The 14,509-nt window shown below is 35.4% G+C and overlaps 1 protein-coding gene across 3 annotated transcripts in view; it reads right to left on the bottom strand.

Moving 5' to 3' along the window:
• The window catches only part of GEN1 (GEN1 Holliday junction 5' flap endonuclease), a 33,162-nt gene that overhangs the window by 16,080 nt on the left and 2,573 nt on the right, over window positions 1–14,509 (bottom strand). For all 3 annotated transcript variants that reach the window (XM_055326935.1, XM_055326933.1, XM_055326936.1), the window contains 4 exons: window positions 8,870–9,072; window positions 8,046–8,232; window positions 3,469–3,645; window positions 1,361–1,471 (listed from right to left, as the gene is read on the bottom strand). In XM_055326935.1, the coding sequence (XP_055182910.1) occupies window positions 1,361–1,471; window positions 3,469–3,645; window positions 8,046–8,232; window positions 8,870–9,030 (636 nt within the window). In that variant the 5' untranslated portion in view covers window positions 9,031–9,072. The remainder of the gene's footprint in view (window positions 1–1,360; window positions 1,472–3,468; window positions 3,646–8,045; window positions 8,233–8,869; window positions 9,073–14,509) is intronic.

The following is a 14,509-nucleotide window of genomic DNA, read 5'->3' as shown; positions in this document are numbered from 1 at the left end:
CTTTAAGTAGAGCAAAATAAACAGATACCAGTTTCATTACAAAGGATAGAAAATGTCAAAATAGCTAAGGTTAATACATAATGTAACACCACTGTAGCTAAAATTGGTTTCTGTGCGCTTAATTTTGTAAAGTTTTTCTTACATTCAACATTTGACTGTTTCTAGACTTTAAAATTATGATATAATTACATATGGGAAATAAGAATCTTCTATTTCAGAATGAGAATTATAATAAAATAATTACTTTTATGTTACTTAAAAGTTTCCCTCCTCCTGCTTCCTTTTCCTACTAGTTAAAAGAAGTGTTTCTCTCTTTGGTCACTGATGACATGTTAGAAATGATGGTTAATAATTTTACTATCCTGTTATTTTTTCCTTTCCCCAAGCTCTGGCAAAAAGAATATAGATGTCATCCTTCGTTAGATTCTCTTGGGGATAGCATACATAGTATAATGAGGGATTTAGTAAAAACACAGAGATGATCAATAGGGACATAATGATGGGACTACATAGTAAGAACTACAATACAAGGCATTTCATATTTTTAAATATATTTAAAAATGGGGTTATCCTTGTAATTCTTAATTTATCACTCACCTATTAGTATACCTGTTTGTACTGTGCATCTTAAATAAAATGTTTTCATGAACAAAACTCAATGCAATGCCAGGAGGCAAGGAAGAATGAATGGCTTACCCCAATAATCATGTTGCCTAGCAACAGTAATAACACTGAGCATGTGCACAGTTGGAAAGCTGCAAGAAGATTGAAAATGAAAAAATAGACAAAACAGTGATAGAAATTAATATTGGCATGACACAAGAAAAGAGTAATTCTTATATATTTTTTAAAATGGTAGTAAAACTTGAATGTGAATCTCTTAGTCTAGAGTAGTGGCTTACTGCTATTCAAGTAGTGGGACTAGTTATTACTCCATTCTCATTTATAACATTCAGTGTCACAATAAGCCAGTTTTTTTTTTGAGCCAGTTTTTTAACATCACTTGAAATGCTGATTAATTACCAAATTGTTTATTATGCCAAAAATTATACTCTAAATTAAATTCTTTTTTTTTAAGATTTATTTATTCATTTATGATAGACATAGAGAGAGAGAGAGGCAGAGACACAGGCAGAGGGAGAAGCAGGCTCCATGCAGGGAGCCCGATGCAGGACTCGATCCCGGGACTCCAGGATCGCACCCTGGGCCAAAGGCAGGCGCCAAACCGCTGAGCCACCCATAGATCCCCTAAATTAAGTTCTTAATCAGATAGCCATATTATGTTTATATTTATGCAGCACATAAGGTATTAAAAAAGACACACTATGACTAGTAAGTAATTATAACAGTCTAAGCATACCTTCGGAAGATAATCACAGCCAAGTAGTATTGCTAGTCCAACCAGAGCATCTCTATCCAAACCTAATTTACTCTTGATAGATGACGCTGTATAACAATCAACATGTGGATCCTAGAAGAAAGTACAATTTAATCTTCAAAAAGTAAACACTTATACATTAAACATTACAAAAAAGAATTTGTCAGAGTTGTCTCTAAATGCTTAATTATTCCTAAAAGGTAAAATAGGAAAAATTATCCTGATCACCAGGATCTTCACAGAATCTAATGCTTCAATATCTGGAAATAAAGTCATAATTTCAAAAACTCGCTTAAAAAATAATGTATAATGGGCAACATTTTTCTCTTTATTATTTTTTGACGTCTACAAAAGATTTTCATCTTACAAAATTAGACACTGTAAAGTGAATTTTATAAAAAGTAAACATTCCTTGTAATTGCAGTACCTAAAGTTAACTATTATACTATCATTAGTAGTACAGTGCATGTTCTTTTTTTTAAATTAGTTCAGAGGTAGAATTTAGTGATATATCAGTTGCATATAAACCCAGTACTCATTACATCAAGTGCCCTCCTTATTAAGACCCATCACCAGGATGCCTGGGTGGCCCAGTGGTTGAGCCTTTTAGCTCAGGGCGTGATCCTGGAATCCCAGGATCGAGTCCCACATCAGGCTGCTTCTCTGCCTATGTCTCTGTCTCTGTCTCTGTCTCTCTGTCTCTCATGAATAAATAGATTTTTTTTTAAGATTTTTTTATGTACTCATGAGAGACACACACACACACACAGAGAGAGAGAGAGAGAGAGAGGCAGAGACACAGGCAGAGGGAGAAGCAGGCTCCATGCAGGGAGCCTGACATGGGACTAGATCCTGGTCTCTAGGATCACGCCCTGGGCTGAAGGTGGCACTAAACCGCTGAGCCACCTGGGCTGCCCATAAATAGATCTTTAAAAGAAAAAATTAATGCCCATCACCCAATTATCCCTCCCTTCACCTCTGCTCCAGTAGTTTGTTTCCTAGAGTTTAGTGTCTCTTATAGTTTGTCTCCCTCTTATGCATGTTCTTGCAAAAAACCCTTGACTCACATATACAAGTATTTACTATTAGCTATGTTTAGAATTATATGAAAGTACTATTTTGTAACATTTTTGCCCACTAATATACTTTAGTATCAATAATACATATCTTTTTATTTTTTGACTTTTTAAAATGTTTTTAAAGATCAAGACCTGAGCTGAGATCAAGTCAGCTGCTTAACTGAGCCATCCAGGTGCCCCAATACTATCTTTTTAATGACTGCTTTCAATTACATTATAATGGACCCTAAGGCAATGTTTCTCAGTAGGGACACTATTAGCATTTTCAGAGAGATAACAGAATTGTCTGGCAAGAGGTTTGGCTTTCCTGGCTCCAATCTACCAAATGTCTATGATCTCTCTTACCAATCTTGAATTGTTACAACCAATATTTCCCCTGGCAATATCTCTCTAACTAAGAACCATGGCTATGTTTAACCATTCCCTAGAAATAGGCATATGAGGGGTACCTGGTTGGCGCAGTTGGTTAAGCAGCTGACTTCAGCTCAGGACGATCTCAGAGTCCTGGGATCAAGCCCAGGGTCAGGCTCCATGCTCAGTGGGGAATCTGCTTCTCCCTCTGCCCCCACCCCTGTTCATATGCATGATCTCTCTCTCTAATAAATAAATAAAATCTTAAAAAAATAGAAATGGGCATTGTAATTACTAACAATGCTGCAATTAACATCCTTGTACATCTCCTCTTGCATATTTAGAGGTATCTGAGGATAAATTACTAAAAATGGAAGTTATAGGTCAAAGCAAGACATTTCATATGTATTTTTATAATATATTATTGAAACTGATTTAGAATTAAACCATGTGAAACAAATCAAGCCTTTTGGAGAGAAATCCACATTTCAGAGAAAATGAACTATTTATCAAATTTGTAACAATACTGCATTTCATTTAGCAACCGCTATGTGCCAGGCATTATGGTATTTTACACATATTATTTCATTTAATCATTTAATAATTCCTTTAAAAAAGGTACCTTGTGAAACAAATGCTGAAAAAGAGAAAGAAAAGTACCTTGGTATTCATAGTGAAATTCCTATAAACAGTCTGGGCACCATAGAGGAAAGCATCTCCATCATTGGTGAGACACCCATCTACATGACCACTGGCATTAAGATAAGCACACATGGCTTCAGCTTCCCCAGCAGCTTGGACCCAGGGAATTCCTAAGCATTCCAGCATATCGAGACACTGAAAAGAAAACATAGGTGCAAGAAAACTAAGAACATTTTTACTTTTTTTTTTTTTTCAGCATTTAACTGACTTCAGTATTCCAAATATTAATGGTAACTACTTAGGTGTTTTACAAATTATGATATTTAAGACACAACTGGAAATTTGAATAGTGAATACTTTATGGCATTAAAGAATATATGCTAAACTTTAGATGTGATGATAAGAAATGTATTGTGGTTATGTTTTCATCTATTTTTTAAGAGTCTTCATCTTTTAACAAAGATTCTGAAATATTGAGACTAAGGCAATATTATGTCTGGGATTTGCTTCAGAAAGACATGGGAGTAGGCAATGAGTGGGGACACTGATAATGCAAGATTGGCCAAGAGTTGGTAATTGTTTCAGATTGATGATGGGTTACTTTTATATCGACTTAAAATTTTCTATAATGAAAACTTAACAAAATTGTCAATTAAAAAGCAATCCACATTCAATTAAAAAGTAATTTTAAAATTACATTTTAGGGGTGCCTGGGTGGCTCAGTTGGTTAAGTGTCTGCCTTTGGTTCTGGTCATGATCCTGGGTCCTAGGGTTGAGCCCCACATCGGGCTCCCTGCTCAGTGGAGAGTCTGCTTCACTGTCTGTCTCCCTCTGTCCCTCTCCCCTGCTTGTTCTCTCTCTCTAATAAACAAATATAATCTTTACAAAAAATTACATTTTAGAAAAAATACTAAATATTCAACTTTCAGTTTTGTTCAATGTTATCTCAAGATTTAAAAGAAATATCTTTTTAAATGATTAATAATTAATCACCTTAAGATTTACATCTACAAAACTATAAAAATTCTTCTCACATGATGGCCAAGGTAATATGAGCTCTTCCAAAGAAGATGCTACTATCAAATTTTACTTGAGATGTTACAAGTCTCTTCTTTTCCTCTATCATGCCTGTACAATGAAACTCTCATGTTGTGGGAAACCACTCAGGGACCAGTTGTTGATTTGCTCCCAGAAATCTAATATCTATGCAGATTGTTCTTATCAATTTGCTGATTTATAAATATTTCTCTAAGAGCTTCCTTTGTGTTATGAGTTGAATCCAGATGAACAACTTATAGTCTAGCCTTAGAGCCTAGAGCATTCTTTCTTGATGCTCTTGCACTTTACAATGAGAAATACTGGGTATGGTGAGGAAAAGAGGCTTTTTACCTGTAGTTTCTAGAAACTGATATTATAAATATCTTTCGCTTTAACTGATTGCTTGCATGCTATATTACATAATAAAAACCTTTGCCAGATGTTGCCCAAGGTGGATGCGGTTCAAAAAGACAAAGTACTATGTTGGAAAAAACGCAATTTTCCAAGACTCTGGCTGGGTGCCTTTAGGGAGACAGTATTGTTACAGATGTTACCTCTGCCTTCCTCTAAATAAGAAATATCCTTTCAGGGGCACCTTGGTGGCTCAGTCTGTTAAGCTTCTGCCTTCAGCTCAGATCACGATTTCAGGGTCTTGGGATGGAGCCCTGTGTCCAGCTCTCTGCTCAGTGGGGAGTCTGCTTCTCCCTCTCCCTCTGCCCCCCCCCCATTTGTGCTCCCTTTCTTTTTCTCTCAAATAAATAAATCTTTAAAAGAGAAAGAAGGAAAGAGAGAAAGAGAGAAAGAAAGAAAGAAAGAAAGAGATCCTTTCATAATAAAGAAGAGAGTCTGGAAGTTATTTCAAATTCCTGCATTATTTGCCATTCCAACTCTTCAAAAACCAGGACAGAATTTGTAAATTTCCCTACTGTAAGTCTCTATCATGTGGAGTGGTGTTGGAGGAAGACTATTTTGTGTTTCATGCTTATACCTAAAAGATGGCAGTGGGTTATAAGGAAGTAGGGTCTGGTAACTGAGGGTACAGAGATACGAAAATGAGTTTTTTATTCATTTAGGGAACAGTGACCGTTGACACAAAATGCTTAAGAACATCACAATCACTGCAAGAACGAAATAGAAATGCAGCAGTTTTCTCAAGAAGAGATGGGCTTCTTTTTGCTTTAGACTGGGTATTTAATGCCCTGAATGTATGTGGGACATGGATATTTCCAGGAACAGACTATGTAAGAAATAACTAGAATCCAGTACAGATATTTTCTTCAACTACTGATAGTCATTAAGGTAGAAAAATCACTAATTAAAAACCATTTTTAAAGATCACATAGGAATAGAAAATAAAATTTTAAGAGAAAATGATCGTTATTTCATGTAATATCTTTTAAAAAGAATGAAAATTTTAACCATGATGCAAAAGAAAAATGGAGATATGAATTAAAAGCAAATATGATAGAAAAGTTTATATCTCTAACACAAAGAACTTGAACAAAAAAAAAATAATTAAAACCTCCAAAGATTCTTCAGGCAAAGACACAATGGCCATTTATCAACTGAGATGCTAAAAACTAAAATGTTTAACCTCACCATTAAAAGACCAATACATATTAAATATGTACTATGTGTATTTATATGTATTACATAAAGAAAGAAGTATCTTTGTTTACTAAAGAATACAAAGATAAATCTCTTACCACCAATGTTCCTCAGGTGTACTGAAATTGCATTATCTCATATCTGTGCTGGTGGAAAGTGATTGGTGAGAACTACAAAATCATTTCTAAACTTTGGTCTATCCATCCCACTTTGGGTAATTTATCTTAAAATCCCAAGTGAAATTATAATTTCACAAATAATAGAGAAGAATGAAAAGTAAACATTATATATAATCATGGGGGATGATTTCATAGCTCTTTATAGTATTTCATGCACATTGCACAACCATTACAAATTATGGATTTGGATAGAATGTAGCAAAAGGAAATGTGGGTACTATAAGCTAAGTTACAAAATCAAGATACAAGTTATTTATGGGGGCACCTGGGTGGCTAAGTCAGTTAAGTGTCAAACTCTTGATTTCAGCTCAGGTCATGATCTCGGGGTTGTGAGATCGAGCCCCACATGGGCTACACGCTGGACAGGGAGCTTGCTTAAGATTCTCTCTTCCCTTCTCCCTCTGGTGCCACCCATCCCCCTGCCCCAACCATGCACATGTGCACAGGCACCGGCACACACTCTCTCTCTCTCAAAATAATAATAAAAAAACCATTTGTGCACTATTATGGCAAGTTTAGAAAATATATATACAGTTAAAAAGAGGCAAAAATAATAGTTGCTTTCTATTGTTTTATTTTTTATTTTTTTATTTTTTTAAAGATTTATTTATTTATTTATTTATTTATTTATTTATTTATTTATGATAAAGATAGAGACACAGAGAGAGAGGCAGAGACACAGGAGGAGGGAGAAGCAGGCTCCATGCCGGAAGCCTGATGTGGGACTCGATCCCGGGACTCCAGGATCGTGCCCTGGGCCAAAGGCTGGCGCCAAACCGCTGAGCCACCCAGGGATCCCCTATTGTTTTAATTATATATTTTATTTTAGTATAGATGATTTCTCCTTAACTTTTATAAAAATGTACATTTTAGGGGATCCCTCGGTGGCGCAGCGGTTTGGCGCCTGCCTTTGGCCCAGGGCGCGATCCTGGAGACCCGGGATCGAATCCCACGTCAGGCTCCCGGTGCATGGAGCCTGCTTCTCCCTCTGCCTGTGTCTCTGCCTCTCTCTCTCTCTCTGTGACTATCATAAATAAATAAAAATTAAAAAAAAAAAATGTACATTTTACGGGCCACCTGAGTGGCTCAGTGGGTTAAATGTGCGACTCAATTTCAGCTCATGTCATGATCTTAGGGTCGTTGAGATGGAGCCCTGTGTCGGCGTCTGCACAACATGTGGATTCTTTCTCTCCCTTTTTCTCTCCTGCACCTTCCCGTCCCCCATTTGCTCTCTCTCTCTCTTAAAAAAAAAATATAACAATAAGTTCTTTTAAAAATTACAAAGTCCTAAGACTAGCCAAATATATTTTCTATATATAAACTATTATTAATCCAGAACGAGTGAAGTTTAGTGAATTAATTAGACCTCTAGTCTGGGAAATTCTTTTAAGTACCAAAGATGTCATAATAGGTAACATGTATCAACTCCCTACTATGTAGTAGTTGCTTTAGATATTGGATATTTTCACCACATCCCTGCAAAGTCTATTCGCATTACACAGGGTAGAAAGTGAGGCAGATATAATTTTAAAAATCTTGCTCAACATCTCAGAATTTTTATGCGCCAGAGCTGGGCTTAAACTTAGGTTAGAATATAAACTCTCTTCTTAAAAAAAAATAAATAAATAAAAATAAAAAAATAAACTCTCTTCTCTATCCTATTTATAGTAAGGTTAGTATTAAAGATGATTATATATAACAACATTTATCAGAGTAAAATGTAATCTCTTAACTCAAATCAGAATTATTGAATGATATCTAAACACTTACCTCTTTTAAGACTGATTTAAAATGTGATCTCCCTGCTTTTTGAGACCATGTTTTTCCAGAAGGCCCATACCGAATCTGATTCCTCCTGCTTATGACATCAGCTTTCAGCTTCGGGGGTTCCCCTTCCATAACGAATACCAGTTTTACGTCCATTAGTGTTAAATATGAGATACGAAAAAATAAATTCCTGAAATATAAAAATTAGTAATACATTAATCATCATATACAGATAGCAAAGTCAACACAGCAGTATGACATAATGGCAAGAACATCAGACTAGTATCAAAAAAGTTATATGCAATCACTGAGAAATCATTGAATGTTTTTAAGCAAGAGCAATTTTTGATTGTTCTAAGTGCACATGGAAAATGGTTTAGAGACAGAGGAGGTCTGGAGCTCAGGAAGGAAAACTCCTGAATATGTTATTTCAGTATAGATAAAGAGGATGGTGGCATATAATGAGGTGATATCTCTGAACATCAACAGAATTTATGAACACAAGGTGTATTTTGCAAGTAGAGCTGGCAAGACTTCCTGATAGATTGGATGTAAGGAGGGGTCAAACAGAGAATGGCTCGCAAACTTCTGGCTTCTAGTCACTACAGTTTCCTAGTGGATACATTAAGTAGGCAGCTAGGTCTGTGAATCTGGAACTCAAAGGATAGGAAGTACAGATTTGTGTCATTGATTTAGAGATAGAAACGTGTTAGTGTATTTTAAAATCTCAAAACATAAAGAACAAAAAAAACAAAGTGGAAACAAAACCAAGACATCAGCTGCTTATGCAATCCTACATTTATATACTAAGAACTTTTATTATATACCTGAGGTGGGGCTTCATGACTGTTCCAATCATTTTTTTGACTGTCTGTGCTTCACATACCCAGAGACTCAGATCAACTGCAATGGTTTTCCCACAAAGATGATGCAAGTGGATGTGCTGCTTAACAGGCTCCAAAATTTGCCACAAGTCGTTCACTCCCATTCTGGTGATTACCTGATGTTACTTGAAACCCACTTCATAAGACTGTTAAAAGACACAGAAGCTTAGAACCGAAATTCAAATAATAATCCTAAACAAACATAGAATAATTCATAAATAGAGAATTCTCCTTCTCAGCTTTTTGGAATGAGTCAAGAACATGTGAAACATTAATAGTGGTAGTAATTTATTTACTAGCTACAAAAATATTGATGTATCTAATGGATTAAAAGTTATTTGTGGACCGCTGGTTGGCTCAGTGGTTGAGCAGTCTGCCTTTAGCTCAGGGTGTGATCCCAGGGTCCTGGAATTAAGTCCACATTAGACTCCCTGTGTGGGGCCTGCTTCTCCCTCTACCTATGTCTCTGCCTCTTTCTTTGTGTGTCTCTCATGAATAAATAAATAAAATCTTTAAAAAGTTAATTGCAAATTGTACCATGCTAAGTTTGTTCATTAAACCTACTCATCACCAAATATGGGTTTCTCTGTAGTACTGAAAAACAAAGTTATATTTAAATTTAATGTAACTCAAATGTCAATGGTCTTATCCCTCCTCATTTTCTCTTCTTGTCTATGTTCTCCTTAGCAATGGTTGAGAATAATATTTCTCACATGGTTACATTAACATTACATGAAATTTAGAAAAGGAAAAAGAGACCCAAACATAGTAATTGGCTTTGTTCCAGCTGTTAACAAGAGATGACAAATGCAGAGATGGGTACCAGAGATGCTGCAAATCGTATGTCTTCTTAAGAAGTCACTCCTTGATATACATACCTACAGGGAGAATAGGACTAGTTCTCTATCATAACCAGGAAAAACAAGAAAACAAAAGCAAAGAAGCATGCAAACAACTAAAAAAAATCCCCCCAAAACCCAAGGGGCCAATGAAAGAAAAGTATGATGAAAAATGAGGAGGGATAGGGTAGGACAGAAAATGGAAAGCTGGAGGCATATGGAATTATCGTTTTTAAAAATCATTAGTTCTTCAAATTGCAAGATCACACGTGCTCACTGTAGAAAAATAAAATATCTTTTAGAAGAACAAAAAATTTTAAATCACCTATAGTGCCACTATTCAAAGAAAACTAATACTAAATTCTTCAGCATACAAAACATTTTAAAAACAAAATTGACCTAAACTCTGCTATTCTGGTGTGCTTTGGTATCTTCTGTAGTCTAGTTTTTCCTTACTAAACATCTATATCTTTCTCTTAATTTTTTAACTATTTGATGAGAGTATTATGTAATTGCAATGAAAATTCAGTCTGACTCTACAAATATAATCCAGATTATCATCCTCTGAATAATGATCTCAATTCATTCCAGAAACACAGGTAGGATACAAGAAATACCGCAAAAGTCATCACCATGCACCGAAGCAAAACCAGGGCAAGTCATTCTAAATAAAAAAATACTGTCTCATCTATTTAACAGATCCCACAACCAAAGCAAATTTTCTCAAATCATACATGGCTGCAAAGAAAATAAATGCTGGTGTGTTATTTTCTCTGCACTTTTCTGAATCTTAATTTTATAATGTGGTCAGGGTCGCTGTAAATATTATTTTGTGTATTCATTTTCAAAATACAGAGCTGCACCAATATTTACTGATAGGTCACTTTACAAAGAAAAATATACACATTTAAATTCAAAGTCTAAAGCATTTAGTAGTCAGTTTCACATAAAAAGCCCCTCTGGTTGAATGTTGCATGGTGGCATTAATTTAAAGATAAGGTTTTATCTCCATTAATGTGAAAAGTTGTAGTTAACTCTGGACAAAGAGTGGGGACACACTTTTGTAAGTCATTATTATGAAAGGGAATGAGACTTTTATATTCTTAAACATCAGAATGCATAAAATTCAGAAGGAGAAAGTCTGAGAGGGACATTCTTGTTGACAGTTTGGTTTTCTATTTGTGATTCAAGTTGTATACTGGAAGGGATGGCTATTGAAAGAAATTATGCAATTTCTCTTTCTGGAGGAATATTGTAACTGATCACATTTCATTTAAATGTGACCCTGACTCTAGCTGTCAAAATTTTAAATGCAGGTTATCTTCTGATTAGCAAAAGCTCTCCCAGGAATTTAAGATACGCTCTTAGCTGTGAGCAGATTTATATAAAAGGGTATCGACTGCAGCATTGTCTATAATAGCAAAACAATGAGAAGAACCAAATGTCCATCAATAGAGGAATTTCTTTAATAAATTATGGTATGTTCGAATAGAATAGATAGTGCAGCAGAAAAAAAAAAAGGATAGATCTACATGTGCAAGCAGTCTCCAAGTTTTAAAATGAAAACAGATACAAAATAGGTTCTATATCAGGGATGACTATAGTTTAGGAAGGGGAAGAATAATTACTCTTCAAAATATACCCCTTTGTGTTAATTTTTTTTTTATTTATTTATGTACGATAGTCACACACACACACATAGAGAGAGAGAGAGAGGCAGAGGGAGAAGCAGGCTCCATGCACCGGGAGCCCGACGTGGGATTTGATCCAGGGTCTCCAAGATCGCGCCCTGGGCCAAAGGCAGGCGCCAAACCGCTGCGCCACCCAGGGATCCCTGTGTTAATTTTTTAAATAATCATATGCATATATTACTTTTCAAATTAAAAAAAAAGTTTAAGAAGTATGATCCTATCTGAAAAACGTTGGGGAAATAAAACTAGAAATCTTTAGATTGGTTTACTTCTTGCCTAAATATTGAGACCAAATATGACTATAGTTCATGGGTCAAACTAAAAAGCCAGTTTCTGCAAACTTATGATTACCTCATATCAAATTTGTCTTGAGAATGGCTTTTTTAGGATGAGAGATTCACATTTTTCTGGTTTCCTTCAGATTGTGTAGGAGCTAGTCACGTGAACTTAGGCAATTCACATTTTTTCCTCTGGTCTTTCCTGCTCACAGGTTCCTTCCTTCCTGTATTACCTCTAATGTTTCATTACATGAGTTGACTAAACATATATAAGTAAATAATAATGAATGAAGATTGCCATCTAGTGCAGTGTTATTTATGATGGCACAGATAAACACACATTTATGTAAAGGACTGCAATGCATATTATATTTCTTCTGAGGATTATAGAAAAAAACAGATATTGATGAAGTAGACTTTTTTTTAACCGACTGTAGTTCTCTAAACACTAGGAACATTTTGTAAAGACTTTAATGGAATACTATTCACTACAGCAGTGAAGCCTGGAAAAAAATAAGGCTGGAAAAAAAAATAGGGCTGGAACTGATTCTATTAAAACATTAAAATTCCACAGATTGGATCACTTAATCAAGAGGGCTTTCAACTAAGCCCATAAATAGTATTTTAATGTAACATGATTATTACACTTAAAACTTAATTCATGCTATTTTATTTTCTTTTGTCAGAATAAACCTGGTTTAAAGAATCCACAGTTATGTTACAAAACAACCAGCACTGGTAGTTGAACAGTTGTAAGTAGTGTCTATCTGGGGCATCTATTTTGGCTATTCCTTTATTAAAATGTGAGGGAACACTACAAAGTTGTAACAATACCTACTTAAACACAACTGTTATGAACAATGTAGGCAAAAAGAAAAGTAACAATTATCTATTGGTTCCCAGACAGCAAAATTTGAGCTACTGTCTCTGAGCTAAAGTGTTTTTTTCCTCCACTTTTCCTGAGTTATGTGGTATTTTCCAGAAAACTGTCTCTTTCCTTGCCAATCTTTTTGGTCACTATATTTTAAAAATCTATCTCAAAGCTTTTAGAACAACTTTGAGACTTCACCTTACAGTCTCCGTGTATCTATTGAGATGGATTTGAAAAAGATGGGAGTCTCTCTTCTGCTCCCCAAGTGCACACCTATTAAATAGTAATGCTTGCCTCAGTTTCTTTCATTAGCGTAGAATTGTTGCTACTGTGAACTGTGCTATTTTTTCCACTTTTCTCTGAATGATAGGAATCAAGGGGACATCTTATAGGAGCTAGCTTCTATGACATGCCCCAAAGAATCTTTTTCTCTGAGTAACTTGAATGAACTATTAGACCTTCTTGAATTACAAGGCTTTATAAAGCTTTCACTACTTTTAACTAAAAAATAATGAATTAGAACAATGCCAAACAACATATTAAAAAGGTGTAGGTGGTGGGCATGGGAATTGGAAAGTGAGCAGAAGGAATTATAGGAAGAGTATTTTTAGAGGCAGAGGCAGACTACAATAGAAAGCACATTATTGCTGAGTCTTCTTTGAAGACTATAGTGAACTCTTCTCCATTCTCCCTAATATTATTTATCCCACTTCATCTGCCATCTCCTGTGGGCACTTAACTAGAATTATTTGCCTACTTTGCCTTCATGTGGATGCATAATATGCATTTAACTCTTGATTCCACCACCTCTCCTTAAAACTCTGATTTCCAGTTGCTTAGACCAAAAACTCAGCAGTCCTCCTTGATTCTTTACTTTGCTCCCCAATACCCACTCTACCAGCAAATCCTCTACCTTCAAAATATATCTGAAATCCTCATTTTTTAAAAAAGACTTTATGTATTTATTCATGAGAGATATAAAGAGGCAGAGACATAGGCAGAGGGAAGAGCAGGCTCTCTCTGGGGAGCCCGATGGGAGACTTGATCCCAGGACCCCGGGACCACGACTTGAGCCAAAGGTAGATGCTCAACCACTGAGCCACCCTGGTGCCCCTGAAATCCCCATTGCTAATGAAAATCCCCTGGCATTGCCTGTATATAAGTAACAGTCTCCCAACTGGCCTCCCTGCTTCTTTTTACTACTCTCCTCTCCCACACAACTGTTCTCCTCAAAGAAGCCAGAGTGATCCTGTTTAAAAACCTAAAACATTAAATCACCTTCCTGTTTGTCACATGTTAATTTACTTCTTCACTTACGGTGCTATCTTATAGCCAGTTATAAAACACACACACAAAAATAAATAAATAAAAAGTAAAACTACCTAAGTGTTTGACATGTAATCCATTATTTTAAAATCTTATTTTAGGATTATCGTCATTAGATCTACTATCTAAACTGGTTAAGTTTAAAATGCATGTTCCTTTTGAAGATCACTCCTAAAAGCAGCATAAAGAATATCCCAATAGACCAGAAAGAGGAAAATTATGTGAAATGTGTATTTTATGAAAAATAACACCATGTTTTAAGAATGAAGTTAATCCAAAATGTCTATTCCCACGGTCTATAGTTCTCCACTCCATGCCACTTTCTTTGCTCCAGCGCTTCCTCTGAACATTAAGTTGCAACGGTAAGATGATAAAAGGCTATAAAGTTCCAAAAGGGACAGAATCCAACAACTTTTAAGATATTCAAGTACAACTACACTCAGAGACAGAACAGATGGTTTTTGAATGAGGTCATGATCAACCTGATGAGGTTACTTGAAACTAGCTCAACACTAAGTAAAATTTAAATACAACATATATCAAACTCACAACTATGTATAATTTTTTCTTGCTTAATT

This window comes from Nyctereutes procyonoides, unplaced genomic scaffold (genome assembly GCF_905146905.1).
Source record: "Nyctereutes procyonoides isolate TBG_1078 unplaced genomic scaffold, NYPRO_anot_genome, whole genome shotgun sequence".
Lineage (NCBI taxonomy): Eukaryota > Metazoa > Chordata > Mammalia > Carnivora > Canidae > Nyctereutes > Nyctereutes procyonoides.
Note: the sequence above shows the minus strand (reverse complement) of the source record. Positions and strands in the feature narration are given on the sequence as shown.